Source organism: Lepidochelys kempii, chromosome 5, assembly GCF_965140285.1.
Source record: "Lepidochelys kempii isolate rLepKem1 chromosome 5, rLepKem1.hap1, whole genome shotgun sequence".
NCBI classification, from domain to species: Eukaryota; Metazoa; Chordata; order Testudines; family Cheloniidae; genus Lepidochelys; species Lepidochelys kempii.
The window spans coordinates 74,079,509-74,100,424 of NC_136384.1; the positions used below are offsets into that span (position 1 = coordinate 74,079,509).

Below are 20,916 nucleotides of genomic sequence, written 5' to 3' on the forward strand. Positions count from 1 at the left end.
CCCAGCCACCTCCCCATCATGACAGGGGGTGGGGAAAATTTGAGCAAGTGGTGTTACAACCTGATACATGGAGTCACAGTGCTGCTCAAATTTGGCTCAGACACCACTTCATCATGATAGAGGAGCTATGGCCCTAGGCAGCTGCCCAGAAATCTGCCACCCTATGCAGCTGCTTAGGTGGTCTATAGCTAGAGTGGCCTCTGGGTTTACACATGTGAAAGTAAGGGTTTAGGATGGAAGTGAAGTTTCAACTTTAATTGTAGCACTGTTTACTGTAATGGCATAACTATGTATTAGGAGTAAACTTTTAAAAAGCACTTACTTGACTTATTTCAGAGTAACAGCCGTGTTAGTCTGTATTCGCAAAAAGAAAAGGAGTACTTGTGGTTAGTCTCTAAGGTGCCACAAGTACTCCTTTTCTTTTTACTTGACTTAGGAATCTGTTCTAAAATCTTTCACATGCTTCTTTCCATCCTTTGTGTTTTGTTTAGTGACAGTGTTTAGGGCCCAATCCTGTATTCCCCACTCACTCAAAACACCCATTTAAAACCTGATTCTGCCGTCCTTATTCCCGTACTTACTCTCATACCACTTGCATCAGTACTACTCCATGATCTTATCTAGACGAGGGGAAAAGATTGGATTTTTTGTTTTGTTTTTGTTTCTTTTAAATCAGGTTAGCTTAACTGCAGTTGAAACATTTGAAGCACCTTGTGTAGGTGCAGTTTTAACACCTTTTAAAATTGTTTTAGCTGCTTAAGGTCTACCCTAGACTCCAGCTAGGTAACTAGTTAGGTAACTCAGTTTTTTAAACCACACTTTTTTCCTAGTCTAGGAAGACCCAGATGAGTGCCGTTGGCAGAATCAGGCCCTTGATGAGTGATCAGACTGTGTAAGAACTGAAAGATTGGGCCTTGTATTTACAACAAAACTATTTAGTTGGATGTTTGCTACGGCTGCATAAGTTTACCCATTCTGATGCCCCCACAATTGTTTGGATTTATATTTGAACGCTGATAGGGAGGCAATTCTAACCTAAGATAACTGTGAGCCCTGTTATGGCTTGAAGATAGAGGCCCACAGTGGGAGCAGTGTGGAAGCACGCTGCTCCAGGGAAAAGTCCAGAATGTATTGAGCCTCAGGTGGACAGAGTTTCTCCCACAGATCTCGGCACACAGGCAGAACAAGTCTCCATCCATTAGGAGGATGAATCATTAAGTCCACAACACTGTCAGCCAGCCAGCTCCTTTAGTCAGTGAAGGAGCAAGGTGGGTCCATGGCTCTGCCTCCTCCCTGCTTCCTTTGTGAAATTCCTTAAAGGGATAAGTTTTTGTGTTCTGGAGAGCACAGAGAGTGCAACTGGGCCTGGTGCATGTGGGGGTCTCCTTGTGCCCCCGCCCTCCGCCACTGTACCAAATCAAGGGACGGGCACAATCTGGCTCCACATGTGAGCTTGTGACTCATAAAATCTTGAGAAACTGGGTCAGCTTTTTTGCCTCATGTATAGTAGCAATATAGTTTAATGGTGTGGTGATGCACATACACATATATCAGATTAAAACTGAGCCCATATTTCATAGCAGTGTATAACATTCTACATACCTGCATTAGTGATTGGTAAAATGATACAGCCTTTCCATTTTCAAATGTCCCCACAGAAATGTTTCCTGAAATGCAAATATCCGATTCAGAACATGACTGGATTTTGTTAAATATGAATATGACTGGGTACTACAGAGTTAATTATGATCCATTACATTTGAAGAGATTAGCACAACTGCTTGAAAAAGACCCAAAGGTAAGATAACTTGTTTATCAATGATGTAAACAAATTCTATACAACCAATTTCTTATTGCAATCATTACCAGTAGTTACTTTAACTGATAATTGAAAACTAGTGCATCACATGCAAAGGGGCCAAATCTGTGCCCATTAAAGTTACTGACAAAATTCTCTTTGACTTTAGTGGGAACAAAAGTGGGACTAAAATAACTTTTCATTTCAAGTGTGTGCTGAACATTTTTTCATTAACCTAGGACCAGATTCTACCTGTAAAGCTGTCTTAATCAGTCCTGGAAGGATCTCCCAGTGTAAGGAGGTTCTTCCATGACTTCAAGCCATTGCAAAGCCTTACCATTGTATGGGTGTTGCTGGGATTTAGCTGCACTTAGAGCTGATGGAAAACATTCGGACAGAACACTTTTCCCATCAGAAAATGCTGATTTGATGGAACTGAATCATTCCACCAGAATGTATTGATTTCATCAAAACTTCTGATGAAACTCTCCCTGACTCCCTAGTCAGTGGTCTCTGAGTCTGCTCAGTTCGCTGTGGACTTGGGCAGACCTGAGAGGCAGCAGCCTGGGGAGTTGGGTCGCCAGGAACAAGCTGAAAAATTTCCATTGGGGTTCTCCCAAAATGGAATTATTTTCAGAGTTTTTCCTCCTATGAAAAATTTCAGTTTTTTTGCAGGAGGAAAATTCCGTTTTCCAGTCACTTCTACCAGTGTTCTGCTAATCCCTGGTTCTCATTTCAGCACCTTGTGACCAATGACAGCCAATATAACTCAGAGCAGTTTCATGCTGCTCTAACTTACATCAGAGAACTGGCTGAGCACAGTTTGGGCTCAGGATAAAGGGAGCATAGAGATGAGCTTTAAGGCACCTTTACATTCTGCATGGTGTAGCCCAACCCAAATGGATTGCTTTTTAATTACACAGTTTTGAAAATGTAAAGACCAAGGCCACTTAAAATAGTTCAGTAGGGCCAAATCAACCCCTCTGCTTCTGCTACAAAGTATAGGAAACAATGGCTAATATTGGCATGGAAAGGGGAAATGCCTCCTATTGGTATCGCTTTCTTGACTTTATGGAAACTGCTCTGGAGGAGTTGCAATCCAGGGGTGTGGCAAGATTGGTGACAGCAGGGCTGAGAGTACAGCCGTTCTAAGCTGCATACTTTTCCTTTCCTTCAAACCTGTATGGATTTCCTGATCAAGCAAATTCTGAAAGTCAGCATAAATTTATGTGGGCTCCCAATCCATGCTTTGAATCCTCTGTTGGCAGTCATCATTGAGAGAAGCCATGGGAACACGACAGAACCATTCTGCTATGCAGGCAGGAGAGAGATAAACAGGGGCCAGGAGTTTTGACACAAATGGACCTGGACTCTGGTAAATGCTAGATTCACCTGGATTTCAGGGAATTCAGATTCCTTGGACCAATCCCCCACCCCCACACAAGTTCCTTTGAGGCTGTTGGAGAAACTCTACCAAAGGAACAGTGTGAAAGAAATTTGCAATTTAATTCCATTATATAGGTTTAACCCACAAAATTGCCCAATGACGTTTATGCTAAGAGATATAATAGGCTTTAAATATCTAGACGCTACTCCTGTAACTAGAAATAGGGAGGAAAAATGCATGTGTAGAGGAGAATCATATAGTAAGAGGGTGGGCAGGTTGTGCACCTACTCTGCTTCCTGGTTGCATAATTTGCATAATATGCATAAATGATGGCGGGATAGGTGTCTTTTCCACAGCTGCTGGGTGCATAGTCTGTTTTGCACCAGAATGAGGAGCCTGTAGTTCTTTTTACATATTCTGGTTACAACATAAATAATCTTTGCACTCCACATAATCCAGTACAGGATAAGACCAAAGATTTATTCAATGGAGAACAAAATTACTAACTGCTTATGGTCTCCTGTAGCCAGAACAAATGTAAGACACTCTAGTCTGGACTGGTGTGAGTACTTGATTATGAATTGGAGTCTCAAAAAGGAAAAAACTCATTGTCAAGCTGAAGAAATCAGGAATTATTTTAGATACTGTAGAGCTTCGTTACTTTAATTTGCAATATTGCACATACTTAAGAGGATTTTTCATGCTTAGCAGTTCATTAGCTGTTGCAAATGGGTACCAGATGTAGAATTTTTTAAATCTATATACACAGAAAAAATTTTTCTTAAAGGCACATCGAGTAAATTATTTCAGCTCAAAATATGGGACCAAATCCTGCCATCCTTACTCGGGCAAAGCTTCCATTGAAGTCTATAAAGTTTGGCTTGAGAAAAGACTGCAGCGTTTGTCCCAGACTTTCAAAATGTAACTAAGTATGCTTTTCCTCAAAATGATATGTTTAATCTACTAATACCACATGAGTGCTTTCTGCAGGCTATTCCAGTTGTCAACAGGTTACATTTGATAGACGATGCTTTTACATTGGCACAGTGAGTATATTTTGAGTCTATGATAGAAAATTATTATTAATACACTATTACATGACACTGTTATACTTCACATTCCTATTTTGACTTCACTCCTTTGTCTCCATAAGTACCCTGTAAAGAAGACAGATTTCACCAGGGAACAGTTTAAAAAAAACCATTAGGTCATCGTCCATCCCCTGGCCGGTGCTGAGTAGTTCCTTGTGGTATCTTTTCTAACCATTTGTCCCAGCTCATGTGTTTCAAGCAGTGAAGCTGCCATAACTTCCATCAGGAGACTTTTCTACAAGCTAATATAGATCCCCATTTGGAAAATTTCTTGATGATATGCCTAAATTTCCTTTTTCTTACTTCATCTCATTGTTCCTAGCTATTCCTCACTGTATTCAACAGTTCCTTTCTGTTCCTGATAAGTAATCTTCCAACTACTTGTAGATATCCCTCTTTCATTATTGACACTGATAGAAACAGTTCGGGGGGTGTGATTGCCCTGACAAGTGTTGGGATTCTGCAAAAAAAATAATAAAACTTAACTTACCTGCACAGCTCCCTACTCTTCCACTCCCCCTGGGAAAACTCCTTTAAGGGATATCCAGGTCCTGCTTCAGGTGGGGGCATAACAGTTTCATTGGAGCCATGCTGCCAGGGAGCTAGGGAAAACAGTAGGGAGCCCAGGAGTCAATGGTTGTCCCTGTGCCTCCAGCAGATACCTGAGATCCACAAAGGTATCAGAGTCACTGTGGTCTACAGGTGGGCAAAGCACCCCCACAACACTGGAGGAGTTTGGAGGGAACCCTGCGAGGGGAACCTTAGAGTTCCCCCGCCCCCCCACTTTCTGTAAGTTTTCCCACCAGAGGGCACAGTCTGGCCTGTAGTAAGGAATTTGTAAAATGTGCTCCTCATATATAATTACAGACAGGGCTTCCCATGGAGGGTCTTGGATGGGCCCTCTGCAAAAGAGTGAAGTTTAGCCTAGTGTGTATTGGTGACATTCTAATGAATGAATAATTAATTAATTAATAATTAAAAAATATCCCTGAATTACCAATTGTTTATACTTTTCGGATAATGGTTATTCCCCAAAGCATTTTTTAATGAAAATCTGTTTGAATATTTTAAAAAGACTATAAATAATGTATCTCCAAAATGTTATTACATAAAAATATAGAGGGAATCTTCACTTTATCCTGGTGAGGATGTTAAGTGGCGCGATCCTGCTAACACACCTTAGTGTAGTGTGCTTAATGTTTTGAGTTAGTTGAGTAGTCCCATTGACTCTTGATGATAACACTTGGCTCAGCAGTATGTCTTTGCAGGATCAGACTCTTAAACTGGCCACTGTTGTATTATATTTATTCTTTCATAGACCCCACGGTATCTAGATGTTTATTCATCCGTTATCTAAATATACTGCTGTTCAAATGTGTGTTTGACTTGAATACCTATGCTCAGTTCTGTATTTTTTTTTTTAAATAGGGCTGGATATATTGAGATTGAGTCTGTATTTGAACTAACAAAGTACCTTGCCAAAGAAGATGAAATGTTTGTGTGGTATACAGTACTGTCAAACCTAATACCTGACAATTTGGAAAATATTCTGAACAACTATGAATTATATCCATTTTTAAAGGTATCATCTTCCTTTGTTAAATATTGAACACTTTAGACCAGTGGTTCCCAGACTTGTTCTGCCGCTTGTGCAGGGAAAGCCCCTGGTGGGCTGGGCCGGTTTGTTTACCTGCCACGTCCGCAGGTTCGTCCGATCGCGGCTCCCAGTGGCCGCGGTTCACTGCTCCAGGCCAATGGGAGCTGCTGGAAGTGGCAGCCAGTACGTCCCTCAGCCCACACCACTTTCCATCGGCTCCCATTGGCCTGGAGCAGCGAACTGTGGCCACTGGGAGCCGCGATCTGCCGAACCTGTGGATGCGGCAGGTAAACAAACCGGCCCGGCCCGCCAGGGACTTTCCCCGCACAAGTGGTGGAACAAGTTTGGGAACCGCTGCTTTAGACCATTTAAATGACAGGATCCCACAAATCCTTTATAAGTGTTTAAGGATACACAAGGTACATTAATTTTGGGGAAATTTTATTCAGCCTTTTTTTTTCTCTTAAGAAATGGAAGCTAATTATTTGATTTGTCTATTAATCAGTCAAAAGTACATGCACATGCCCCAGTTTTTACAAAATGGGGGCCTAACAGCTGTCACTAGTCATATAGAATGTAACTGTTCGCTTGCAAAGCAGTGCTTCTCCTAGGCGCTGACTCTGTGGGTGCTCTGGGGCGGGGGCATCCACGAGGAAAAATTGGTGGGTGCTCTGCACCCACCAGCATCCAAACTCCCCCCCCAGCTCACCTCCGCCTCTTCCCCTGAGCATGCCGCATCCCCACTTCTCCTCCCAGGCTTCCTACCGCAAAACAAGCTGTGGAAGGGAGGCGGGAGGAGCGGGAACTTGGCACGCTTAGGGGAAGAGGCGGGGAAGAGGCTGGGCCAGGGTGGGGATTTGGGGAAGGGGTCCAATAGGGGCAGGGAGGGGGCGGAGTTTGGGCGGGGACTTTGGGGAAGAGGTTGGAATGGGAGCAGGGAGGGGCACGAGCACCCACTGGCGCCAGGAGAACTTGGCGCCTATGAGCAGAGATTTTCAAACTATGGTCCATGAACCACTAGTGGTCTGTGAGCTCCATCAGGTGGTCCGTGGATAGTTCCCTCTAGGGTACACTCCTGGGTAGCTGCACACAAGAGCGTGAAGGGCCACCCACTTAATTAGGCATGGCATATTTTATTCATATTTTAACTGATATTAAAATATGAGTTATGTGCTTTTATTTGTAGAACAAAAAAACCATTAATTATTTTTAAGGTTTTTTTTTAATATAGCGCTTTTATCCAAAGCGCTTTACAGTAGTTAGCTAACGGTACAAACAACATTTGGAAATATCATTAAGTGGTCTGCCGAGACCCTCAGCAATTTTCAAGTGGTCCATGAAAAAAGAAGTTTGAGAAGCTCGGTTCTAGAGAACACACTACACCTGTGATTTGTAACGGCTTCCAGTTTCTTGTAACCTGTCATGTCCTATATAGTTTAGGTACAAAATACTTCAGACTGCCACTCGCCCTGTATGGTAACCAGGTGAGATCATTTGTGGAAATTGAGCTAACAGTTCCCTTATTTAATCCGCAATTCAGCAAGCACTTAGGCATATGCTTACCTTTAAGCACTTGAGTAGTGCCATTGACTTCAATGGGTCAAATTACATGCTTAAAGAAAAATGTGATTTAGTACTTTGCTGAATTTTTAATATGGAGGAGGCAGGGAATTTTTCCAGTATCCTCCTTCTCTGGGACTTGCTTTCTTAGTTGTTCTTCCAGAGTCTGAGCTTAACCTTCATGTCAAGTTCCAAAACTCATCTTTTCTTCCAGGTCTAAGGGAGCTGTAATGGGAACACCTCTATGTGAGTGGTTCAGGGAGAATTTTGTATTTTGGACATTGATTCCAATTTTTATGTTTTATTTAAATTTTGCACCTGTACTAGAGTTCCAATTTTAAAATGACGAAAATAAATAAATAAGTAGAGAAACATACAGCAATATATCTAAATGCAAGTAATTTTTCTTTCTCTTCTTTTAAAAGAAATATCTGTTAAAGAGAATGTTGCCAATATACCATTATTATGCAAGTATTATTCGTCAAAATGTTGATGCTTTGGCAGATGACTATTCTGATCAGTAAGTATTTTTTTAAAAAATTCAAATTTGAAGTGAATTGATTTGATAAAGACTATAATGCAAATTGAAAAGAGTATACAGGAAATATTTTAATTAATTTCAGTGTAACTGAAACATTATTATTAATAATGCAGTACCATAAATGTGCATGATATGTGAATTTTAAATGAAATAGCAGCAGCAAGATGGGCTGCCTGTTTTGTTATCAGGATTGGGGGAGGGGGTTAGTAAATTTAGTACTAGAGAATGATAGTGATTTAACACCCTGGAGCATGATATCCCTGATTTATCCATAGAACTTTTGCACCATAGCTATTAGCAGGGCAAGTAGGTCCCCCTGCTCCTTTGTACCTCAGACCTGACCTAAAGGAACGACTTCTAAAGATTAAAGGTAATTCAGTTTGCATGGCCACTGAATCCTTAACATCTCTGCTGAGACATGACTGTTATAGCAGTAGGGTCAGATCTCACAGTGGCAAGTGCAGTGTAAGAACATGGATAGATAGGTTTATGGTGGGACTAGAATATATTTAAACCTTGCTAATCCCTACAAACATCTCTGTGCCATCTCTGAGACTGCTATTTGGTTATGTTTTTATTATTGAACCTGCTGTTATTAGCAGAAGACTTCCTGAGATGTAATGTCATTTGATAAAATTATGTTATAGTTAAAAATTACTCATTGGGATAATGCAAAATGTGTAATATGTGTCCTTTTTTTACTTCCCTTCAAGAATTTATTTGGAAAAACTTATTAATACAGCATGTTGGCTGGGTCTCCAAGACTGTTTAAACCTATCTTCTGAACTTTACACTAAGTGGATGGAGAACCCTGACAATGAGTAAGAATGACAATGTAATATTATAGATATGTATATATGGATGTGTAAGTCAGATTTAAATTTAACAGGCCATTACATGGGCAGGTAGTGTAGGGGAGGTTCCTTGTGCAGCGGAGGTTCCTTCTCTTCTTCCTATACAGATTGGTAAGACCTAAATTGTAAAAACGTAAATTGATATAATATTTAGTGCTTTTTCAGGTAAACTTGACTTTCATGAAGGATGCAGTTTGACGGCCCTGGAAATTGAACTCTGTCTAAGCACCAAAGAGGCAAAGTGCAGATAAGGCTGTGGAAGTATCCTCAGCACTCTCTCAGTTTGCCTCAATTCTAACCTCTGGGTATTGTCTATACCCATTTAATCTTTAGCTGAGCCAAACACTGCTAGTTGTGGTGGTGGTTTGTGACGTGGGCACTTGCCCATATCAAATCATTTCATATGTGCTACTTAACAACTATTCACTGTAAATAGCTTTTAGCCATTACAAACCCAGGGCCTGATCAGGCAAAGGTTACTCTAAATTGAAGTGTCCTTGATTTCAATGAGTCTCTAAGAGGGCGTGTAAGCAGCACATGACAGCTGTTGGCAGGACCAAGGTTCGACGCAGGATTTTAATAAGCAATGCAGAAGTACCAGTCTGCCATGACATCCATTGCCCTATACAACATTAAGGTTGAAAATGTAAATGAATAAAAAGGCAGGCAATTCAAAAAGCAGGTTCCCACAGAGACATTAACTTTGTTACATTGCATATACTGTATATGTTACCGTATGACTTTCACAGCTTCAACAGTAGTGTAAACTGTGACATACAGCATCACTGTGGGAAATTTTACAGTTGCATATGGCATTGTTGTGGGGGGAGCTTGACAGTTACAATGTTTTATTTTGATAGGTTTTTATTAAGGCTGTATAATATGGTAAAAACAAATAAATCCACAATTAGAACATATCCAGAAGCACCCTAAATGGATTTCACAAACTGAAATCAAAAGTGCATGTTGGACTTTTATGTAACTAAAGATGGCCTATATTTGTCAACAAAACCATGTTAGAGTATTCCATTGCAAGAAAAGCCCATATGGCATATTGTAATTCTCACTTCTCTTTTCCTCCCTCTTTTCTTGTTTTTCTATGCAATTATGATAGTTTTGGCACCGGTGAGTCTATGTTCTGTTTATTATTCTTATCCTTTTTATATTTTTATTTTACCTGTTGTAGTATAGTTACTAAATGTGAACAAAAATGTTGTTGGCTCTTATTTGAATCTATGTTCATAAAATCGATGGCTAAGTCAGCTGAACTTGTAGTATTTATAATAAAGTTGGGGGGGGGCTTAGTAGCTTTGTAATGACTGAACTCATAAAACTTCTTTTAAAGGTAAACTGAAAAGCTTTAAAATGTTAATCACTATTTAGTATCCAAAATAGAATATTCTTATTATTGTGTAATGTCAGCTGTAAATACTGCAGTTAAGGAAGCAAGGTGATTTTCATCATTATCTCCTATTTTCAGTTGTTCATAATTAAGGCTACAATTTTGGCACAGACATTTTTAGTAAATTTAACAGCAGAGGTGTGGGGGGGGGGGAATAAATTATGGAAGGATGAGGATCACCAGTAATTTATTTCTTGCTACATGCACCTACACAAAAGCTTTTAAGTAGCAAAAGCAACTGTTGTTGTTAATAAGGGTGAGGCTAAGGTTGGGGATAAGTTGTAGAGTGAGCCTGCCCCACCCTTAATCTGGAGTGGAACTCCTGTCCCACTGGGCTGGTCCTGGCTCCCCACTTCAGGCACTGCAATCTGGTGCCCCTTGAACCCTTCACAGATGGAGACAAAAATTGGATGGCTCAAACCTAGTGGCACTGCAACCCATATATCAGGTCACAATGCTACTCAGTTGGGGAAGCGGGGGAGGAATCAAATCTGTTTTAATAACCATTGCCAAGATTTCACAGACTTTATTCAAATTCATGATTGCCATGACCTCTCTAACAAAATCAATGTCTTATTCATAATTTTTTTGAAATATTCATCTTCCAGGCTGAAACTTTCCATGCTTAGTCTGAGTCCAAAATTGCACTTTTTCAGAAGTTTGAGTTTCTGTTTTTGAGTTACATGGAAAAAAATATACTTGTTCTGATTTCATAATGAATAAGACCATTCTTTCTTTGCATACAGTTAGTTCACACAACAACTAGTCTTTAAAACTTCACGTGGCCAGTCCTCACTAAGGAATGGCTGCCATCTATATTTGAAAAACAAGTGCAATTCTGAAGCTATAAGTGATTCAAATATGTTCACTACTAAGTTTTTAATGAGAAAAAATAGCATGGGGCAAGGAGGCTCCCTACATTTCAGTTCATGGATTTTTTTTCCCCACAGATTGATCAATATATAGGGAGGCACAATTTTTCTACACACTGAACTGGAAAACACACCAAACCTGTAACAGACACAAGATCTGCAGAGAAATCCTTTTGGGTGCTGAAACAGTGCATTCATGCTACCCCCCAAGTTCCTTTTCTCCCTCCTGACAGCACAGTTCACAATGCAGTCATTCTGTCATAGGCTGACAATGTCATTATCTTCCATAGTGACATCCCCACAGGCTTGAAAGGGGATATTGCTATGGAGAGCGACCATCCCCCGATGGTTACTGCCTAGGTGCACTTACTGCCTAGGCGCACTTCCTCCTGACCCATGAAGCTCCAATCAAGTGGACTTGGGGTAATGGGTTTTTATAGGATCTGTGGAAAGAACATGCTGTGGAGCCCCTGCTCCCCTTTTCCCACACCCACCAGCCAATATCTTCCAGGTTTTTCTTCCTTTTACTCATGGGAGCAATATGGGCCTAACCTATTCCCTGTGGCATTGGGAAACTGTGTCACACGACAGCTCTACAGAGCTGTGTGTTGCACATGTGTATAGTGCTTTAGATAGACTCCCCTCTCCCCCTGCATTTTCAGAATGGTTGAGGTGCAAAGCCATGGAGCTGTGTAAAACAAAATGATATAACTCTATCATGCCAGAACTAGGTTTCCTGCCCCATTGTTTCTCCTCAGTTATTTTCCTGTCCATGGTGTTCCTTTTTTCTGTTTTGCCCTATTCTTTTAGAACAAGGCAATGAAATTTTAAAAAGCCTATGCTAGTTTTAATGGTAAGTAAAGTAATGGTAAGTTAATACAGAGACATTAGGAAAATAGAACGTTCAGAGTCTTATAGCAGTGGGTCCCTTCCTGCCATAGGGAATCAACCAAAAAATCCAGTTGATATAAAATGTTTGTAAAGTGCATAGAGATCTTCACATGTATGATATGTTATTATTTCAGTAGAATAGTTAATATTGCTAACAACAAGAAGATTTAGCACCCTGTGCTGTTTTAGTGTTAATGACACTTTTGACTGTTGCAGAAGAAACAAATATTTTCACTCTGGGCTCAGCATGTAAAATGTAGCAGTAGACGAGCCTGAAGGTATTTTGGATTTGGGTTTTGTTGCAAAATACATCACTTTGTAGGTACCATCCTCTGAAGTGTGAGTAGTGGGAGACAATCTGCTGCATGGAGAGGCAACCATTCTCTTTCTTCATCTTGCATTCTCAAAACATATGGCTCTCTTCTTGAAATGGATAGTGTTTTCCTATCACCTGCACTGCTGGGATAGGCCCTTCTCAGAAAGGCCTTTTGGGTGGTGTTTTCATGCAAATGTCATCACATTAGGATGTGATATCACCATATTGTGATGTGACACAAGGATGTTAATTATGTTGGCTAATATGAACTGTTTGCCCAGCCATATTAAAAAAGCTATTCAGTTCACCTTCAAGCATCTCTGTTGTGGTAATGCTTGAATAATAAATGTAAAAATGCAGTCCTCAAATCTAGTTGCTTTTCAGATTTTTGTTCTGTGTTTAGTGCTCTTTTGTGATTATTTTATATTGTAATTGGTGAACATAATATATAATTTTCTGCCATATTTTAGCTGCTTGTTTTCATTTTATAGCAATATGATGTCAACAACTATTATTCTATTTTACAGGATTCCCTTTACTATTAAAAGAACAATCTGTTGTTATGGTGTTGCAATGGGAAGTGATAAAGAATGGGACTTTGCATGGAAAATGTTTAATCATAATAATTCCAAAGAAATAGATAAGGATATAATGCTCTTTGCCATGAGTTGCACCAGAGAGTCCTGGTTGCTTTACAGGTGACTTTGCTCAAATCATATTTTTAATGTATTTAACAGTAAATCATTAATTTCTTGGTTAAGGGTAAAAATAGATATTAATTCAATAATAAGTTATCCATTGTTTAAAGTGCAGTCCTACTCCTAAAAATAGCTTTATAAACATTGCATTATTGAGTCCATAATTACTATAATTATCATTTCTCAATGGCTTCAAAGAAAATCTGCTTAGCTTATAAGTAAAAATATAGCGAAGCTGGATTCTATGATTGTTTATGTCCACTTTGCACCACTGAGAAGCACAAGATAGACAGGCAAGCAGAGCATCTCTCTCTTATTGGGGTAAACTCCATTGGTATAAAGCTTGCAGAGGCAGCATAGCTGCCTCCTGTGGCAGCCACTCCTCCGCCATGGGGGGCATGTCAGGAGATGGAAGGAGTATATCGAGGGCGAGGGTGGGAACAGAAAAGACATGATAGAGCAGAGCACTGCTATGCTGATGCTCCATTGTTCTGTGGTCATTTAAGGACCTTATGGCACTTTTTATAAGTTAGAGCTTGTCCTTACCAGCTCTAACCAGTTCCGGGAACTTCCCCTGGCTCCCTGATGGCCCTCTCCTCCCTTTGCCTGAGAGAGTGAGAATCCAATGCGTTTTTCCAAATGGCAGTCTGCAAAGTCACTTAGGAAGAGGAAAGTCAAGATGGGCTCGTTCTGTCTCGCAAACAGTAAATATTCTACAATTAGAAATTAGTTAACAATCCTGTCTCTGTTGCTCAGCCAGAGAAAATTTAGGTGACCTGCACCTGCCTTATGCATGTGGCAACTACCAGTGGGGAGCCTCTGAGAACACAGCTCCTTTGGCAGCCCCCAGACGTTCTGGTTAAACTTGGATTTAAACTTGGAGAGTGGTCAGTTTGGATGAGCTATTGCCAGCAGGAGAGTGAGTTTGTGTGTGTGTGTGTGTGTGTGTGTCCCGGGGGGGGGGGGGGGAAGGGGGTGTGTGAGAGAGCCTGGATTTGTGCTGGACATGGCCCACCTTGATTACCATGCACATTGTAGGGAGAGTGGTCACTTTGGATGAGCTATTACCAGCAGGAGAGTGAGTTTGTGTGTGTGGTTTTTGGAGGGGGATGAGGGGGTGAGAGAACCTGGATTTGTGCAGGAAATGGCCCACCTTGATTATCATGCACATTGTGAAGAGAGTTGTCACTTTGGATGGGCTATTACCAGCAGGAGAGTGAGTTTGTGTGTAGGGGGGTGGAGGGTGAGAAAACCTGGATTTGTGCTGGAAATGGCCCAACTTGATGATCACTTTAGATAAGCTATTACCAGCAGGACAGTGGGTGGGAGGAGGTATTGTTTCATGATCTCTGTGTGTATATAATATCTGCTGCAGTTTCCACGGTATGCATCCGATGAAGTGAGCTGTAGCTCACGAAAGCTCATGCTCAAATAAATTGGTTAGTCTCTAAGGTGCCACAAGTATTCCTTTTCTTTTTGGCAGCCATGTTGCTCTGGAGGGTGGGAAGCATTCCTTAGGCACTAGGGACTTACCCAGGAGATCTGTGGCATTTCTGTTATCTCTATTTTTCACTAAGAGGGTGGTGAAACACTGGAATGTGTTACCTAGGGAGGTGGTAGAATCTCCTTCCTTAGAGGTTTTTAAGGTCAGGCTTGACAAAGCCCTGGCTGGGATTATTTAACTGGGAATTGGTCCTGCTTTGAGCAGGGGGTTGGACTAGATGACCTTCTGGGGTCCCTTCCAACCCTGATATTCTATGATTCTATGATTCTATCTTGACATACGCCATTGTGGCATGAAGGGTCCTGCTTCCTGCTCACTCTGCAGCAGGGCAAACCGCAACCTTGCTCCTGACAGGATGAGTCCATAGAAACTAAGAATCTATGGATTTTTTTTCTGTGGAAGGGATAATTTGCCCCTAACATTTTCTGAGTAGTGCAAACATAAGGAAAATGAATATGCCCATACTCTGTGAAATGCTTTTTCTACATTGAGAACGTAAACCCAGTAAGTAATGAATGGTTAATGTTTATATTAAACATAAAAAGAAAAGGAGGACTTGTGGCACCTTAGAGACTAACCAATTTATTTGAGCGTAAGCTTTCGTGAGCTACAGCTCACTTCATCGGATGCATTCAGTGGAAAATACAGTGGGGAGATATATATACACAGAGAACACGAAACAATGGGTGTTACCATACACACTGTAAGGAGAGTGATCAGGAAAGGTGAGCTATTACCAGCAGGAGAGCGGGGAGGGGAGGAACCCTTTTGTAGCCCCCCGCTCTCCTGCTGGTAATAGCTCACCTTTCCTGATCACTCTCCTTACAGTGTGTATGGTAACACCCATTGTTTCGTGTTCTCTGTGTATATAAATCTCCCCACTGTATTTTCTACTGCATGCATCCGATGAAGTGAGCTGTAGCTCACGAAAGCTTACGCTCAAATAAATTGGTTAGTCTCTAAGGTGCCACAAGTACTCCTTTTCTTTTTGCAGATACAGACTAACACAGCTGCTACTCTGCTATATTAAACATGATACTCTAATGATACAGGCAGCTCATAAGGTCAATGTTTGTATTCTAAATAGTTATATTTTCAATGTATTTTTCCAACAGATATTTGCAGTACTCACTCAACAATTCATTATTGTCTTCTAATAATACGGCCATAATCATTTCAAATGTGGCATCTACTGAGATTGGCCAACGCATAGCTTGGGAATTTGTAACAGAAAATTGGCTACTTTTAAATGAAAGGTATGGTGAGCAACCAAATGATGTAATTCATCTTTATTTCTACAGTTGTTTCTCTGACTCTCTTCTCTACCTTAAGTTTGAGCTGTAGAGCCCAATTGCAGATGTTCTACTCCAGAAGTGCCTGCATTTCCATGGTGGTCTAAGTGATTCCTACATAGAAAGGATAGAATTATCAGAAGGGCTCAGTTTTCATTAGGGCACCAAAATAAGTGCCTGGAAGAGCTCAACAGAAGTATGCTTGTGTCCCCGTAAATGTTTCAATGGGAGCTAAGGGGTGCTGACCCGCTTTGAAAAATCTGGACCCTATTTTGGTGACTAAATGGGAGCTGAGCTTTTCTGAAAATCTGGCCCCAACTGTAAGATGGTGAGCATTTAAAAATCTGACTCATAGTGCTACCTTTTAAAGTGCTTTGTGGCGAAAAACATTTAAAAAATGTGAGGGTTTACTGTTTGTTAAATAGCATGCAAACTGGTATACTCCAGAGTTCCATACACTCCATACAGCACAAATATTTAAATTGGAAGCACTGGAAGATAGTTGGATCCTATAACTCATTGGTAAGAGTAGGAAAGGGTATGGTCCAAATGTTGTGGCAGGAGAATGGCTGGTCATCTATGAATGAGATGTTGGGGGCAGATTAAAAAGGAAGGATTGGTATATGTGTAGTATGATTCCGGAAGCAAGGAGAATGAACAGAGGAGGTTTAAAGAGTGGTCAGACATGGTGGGGGGAAGGGTGAGTGGGCAGGAACGCTTTTGGATCAGATGGGCATCCAAACTTTCAGATGGAAAATGCTATTGCTCTTTCGTTTTATCCATCATGAGTTTATCAAGGCTATCAATATAATGGTTTAAGACAATACAGGCTTCCTGTATATAAATATGAAACTTTCCAGTTCAGCCTCTTTACCGAGTAAAGCCTGGGACAAATTGTATGGCAAACATGCAGTCAGCTTTTATATAGTAGGAAAATGCATTCTTATTTGGAAATGTTAGATGCTTGCATAGGGGAGTCCTGCATGGCATAAAGCTGGGATAGCCTCATTTACACCATGTGCTACTAGCCCCCCCAGCACAGGAGGTGGAACAAAAGTGGGATGGGATGTGGTTGTATCCTTTTGCACTCCTGCTATCCCTTGGCTGGCAGAATGGTCCCAAGAGGACCATTACTGTGGTATAACGTAGAGCAGTCATTTGATCTTGCGTGTGTGCAACATAACTTAGTCCCTAACGATAACCCAGTGTAGGGCCAGTTGTGGCATCTTTTGCCACCACCACCTGTCCCCTGGCAGAATTTTTGTGCCACTGTGGATCACTGCACAATTATACTGATGTGAAATCTGTTGTGAATCTGGTCCCCCACTTTCAAATGAAAACCCTGCCAATAGGAATATACTGAGATATCTGAAACTACATTTTAATCCTACTAGGGCAAATGATGAAAGGGGCATAACTCCCATTGAATTAAATGATTATTTAACCTTGCTTACTCCAGGGCTGGATATAGTCCCTAGTATCTTTTATATCATAATATGCCATGGCTCTGATTCAATACACTGGTATTTCTCTTCCTCCTTCAAACTCTTGCACCTGATTATTTGCATGTGACTGACAATGGATGAGCATATTATTCTAGTCTCTTCTAACTTGATTATGATTTTTAGCTGTGTATAAATGGCAGAGTTTACCCGATTAGAAAAGTCAGATGATTCCTGTCTATTTACCCTAGAGTGAGAGCAAATCTTTTACAGAAAGGAAAATTATTTGTAAACTGCACTCTGCATCCAGCATAAATATTTGCCTCACAAATTTAAACTCTGAGAATATTTCTTTAAATAATGGCGGGGAGGAGAGAACTCAGACTACTAAATTTCAGTTTCAAAGTTTCAACATAATAATAGATTAGGCTTGGCGAATATGCTTGCAGAAGAGGAACTCAGGCTGATGGCATATTTACCAACATATTATCAAAATGCTTCTCTTCCTGACTGATATTTATATTACTTTATAGGCATGGGAATGGAATACTACAGAGATTATTGAGAATTATGGAAAACTTTGTCAATACAGATTTACAGATCCAAGAGGTAAGTTACTTATATGCCATTGGATAAATAACTAATTTAAATCTTGCTGTCAATTTGTAAATAGTATTTTTTAAAATTACATATTTCTTAAAAAGAAATGGAAAACATGAATTGTATTGAATAAATATATGGAAACTCATTGTGGTTTTTGTTGAGACATAGAGATAGGGGTGCAACCAGAATTTTCCTAAGGATGGGGCACAGAGCTCTCCCTCCCATGCCATGTACCCAGACCAAATCCCCCACTTTCTCTTCACGCAGACCTGTTTCTCCCCCGTGCACCTAGCTCTACACACGGACCCCTCCTGCTGCCCCACACCCAGCCCTGTGCTTTCCCCCCATATTGCCATGTCCCCAGCTCCAAGTTCTCTCCCCTGCACCCAGCCCCATGCTCTTACTCAGTGAGACATCATCCTCATCAGGAGGCAACTGTCATGGGAACCCTTGTCCCCATCCTCTTCCTTCATATCAGCTTCTCAAGGAAGCACCAAAAGCCCAGATTTAACCCGCCAACATTCCTCCCTCTGGCCCCCAGTCCCAGTCTCCTTGCCTTGCTCCCCTGCCCACCCCCCAGCTTCCAATCCTAGCCTCCCTGCCTAACCAATCTCCAGCTCCCAGTCTCATTGCCCAACCAATCACAGCATCCTCCCCTGGGCTCCCAGGCTCCCCATCCAACCTGTCCTTGCCTCTTCCAGCTCCTAGACCCAGTCCCTTTGTCCAACAACTTCCAGGCCCCCCACCAATTCCCAATCACAGTTTCTTTTCCTATTCCAGTCCCAGTCTCACCAGACTCCTTGTGCCAGTCTACTCCCTTTCATTCCTTGGGTCTGGGTTTTGTCCCCTGTGCATTTGGATAAGATGGCTTCCTGGGCCCAGTGGAGGTCCATTGATACCAAAAGAGAGACAGGTTTCAGAGTAGCAGTCATGTTAGTCTGTATTCGCAAAAAGGAGTACTTGTGGCACCTTAGAGACTAACAAATTTATTTGAGCATAACCTTTCGTGAGCTACAGCTCACTTCATCGGATGCATTCAGTGGAAAATACAGTAGGGAGATTTATATACACAGTGAACATGAAACAATGGGTGTTTTTATACACATTGTAAGGAGAGTGATCACTTAAGATGAGCTAATACCAGCAGGAGAGCGGGGGCGGAGGGGGGGCGGGGAACCTTTTTTAGTGATAATCAAGGTGGGCCATTTCCAGCAGTTGATAACGTCTGATGAACAGTGGGGGGGGGGGTAAACATGGGGAAATAGTTTTACTTTGTGTAATGACCCATCCACTCCCAGTCTCTATTCAAGCCTAAGTTAATTGTATCCAGGTTGCAAATTAAGTCCAATTCAGCAGTCTCTCGTTGGAGTCTGTTTCTGAAGTTTTTTTGTTGAAGAATGGTCACTTTTAGATCTCTAATCGAGTGACCAGAGAGATTGAAGTGTTCTCCGACTGGTTTTTGAATGTTCTAATTCTTGACGTCTGATTTGTGTCCATTTATTCTTTTGCGTAGAGATTGTCCAGTTTTACCAATGTACATGGCAGAGGGGCATTGCTGGCACACAATGGCATATATCACATTGGTGGATGTGCAGGTGAACAAGCCTCTGATAGTGCGGCTGATGTGATTAGGCCCTATGATGGTGTCCCCTGAATAGATATGTGGACACAGTTGGCAACGGGCTTTGTTGCAAGGATAGGTTCCTGGGTTAGTGGTTCTGTTGTGCAATGAGAGTCTGCTGAATTGGAATTAATTTGCAAACTGGATACAATTAACTTAGGCGTGAATAGAGACTGGGATGGGTCATTACACAAAGTAAAACTATTTCTCCATGTTTATTCCCCTCGCCCCCCCCCCCACACACACACTGTTCCTCAGACGTTCTTGTCAACTGCTGGAAATGGCCCACCTTAATTATCACTACAAAAGTTTCCCCCGCCCTGCTCTCCTGCTGGTATTAGCTCATCTTAAGTGATCACTCTCCTTACAGTGTGTATGGTAACACCCATTGTTTCATGTTCTCTGCGTATATAAATCTCCCCACTGTATTTTCCACTGAATGCATCCGATGAAGTGAGCTGTAGCTCACGAAAGCTTATGCTCAAATAAATTGGTTAGTCTCTAAGGTGCCACAATTACTCCTTTTTTAAAAGAGAGAGAGGTTCCCTGCTCTCAGTTGTAGTACCTGATCATTAGAGGGAAAGGTCAGCTTGGCCCCTGTAGCCCTGGGCTGGAGCATGCTCATTAACTCTGTGGGATGGCACATGCTCAGTTTGGTTACAGGTAGGAGCTGTGAGAGGCTCGAGCAGGCTCAATGAGGATGAAATATTTGGAGAGTTAACTGTTATAATCAAAGTAGTATCTACTGAGCAAATGCCAACTGATTCCCTCCTCCCCTAAAGGCTTATAACTTGGCCTTATCTAAGTGGATTTTCATGGGGACAGCAAAAGGCACATCCCTGATACAAAGACCCCTCTGCCAAATTTCAAGTCCCTGCTCCAAAGCATGAGGGCACTAGAACTGTTCAAAAAAAGGTTGCTAGAAATTTTTAACATGGGCAAAATAATGTATTTTTTCCTAACCTCGTTCTTTGAAATGGCGAAATGATTTTGGACGAAATTTTCCAAATAATTCAGTCTGAGGCAGACTCAGAACATGGAAATTTTCAGCCTAAACTGTTCAAGTTTTACCAAGTTGTAAGCAACTGAAAACAGACACAGGGAACCTTTTTTAACAGGTGGCACTAGGAACCTCCCCTATAATGTATTTACCTGTACAGACAATACGATTTCACTACGGAGGAATTTTAACATTGCAGTTAGCTTTTCAGTTAAAACTTTTGTTAGGCATAAAAACAAATATTGATTATTACAAAAATGACAGCATTTACTCCCAATCCTTGTCTACTGTAGGATTCCCCCAAAATTTCCACCAATGCTAACACCAGTGCAGCTCGGTTGGTAGGAACAATTCTGGGAGCAATTGTGATAGGGTGACCAGACAGCAAGTGTCAAAAATCAGGACTTTTTTTTTTCAAGGGGTATAGTTGCCTATATAAGACAAATC

The 20,916-nt window shown here is 41.2% G+C and overlaps 1 protein-coding gene across 1 annotated transcript in view; it reads left to right on the top strand.

Annotated features, from left to right (window-relative positions):
• Window positions 1-20,916, top strand: part of LVRN (laeverin) — a 67,302-nt gene that overhangs the window by 41,673 nt on the left and 4,713 nt on the right. Inside the window, exons 12-19 of the mRNA XM_073344753.2 lie at window positions 1,659-1,798; window positions 4,176-4,231; window positions 5,705-5,858; window positions 7,859-7,953; window positions 8,688-8,795; window positions 12,837-13,007; window positions 15,627-15,767; window positions 17,779-17,854. Of these exons, the coding sequence (XP_073200854.2) occupies window positions 1,659-1,798; window positions 4,176-4,231; window positions 5,705-5,858; window positions 7,859-7,953; window positions 8,688-8,795; window positions 12,837-13,007; window positions 15,627-15,767; window positions 17,779-17,854 (941 nt within the window). The remainder of the gene's footprint in view (window positions 1-1,658; window positions 1,799-4,175; window positions 4,232-5,704; window positions 5,859-7,858; window positions 7,954-8,687; window positions 8,796-12,836; window positions 13,008-15,626; window positions 15,768-17,778; window positions 17,855-20,916) is intronic.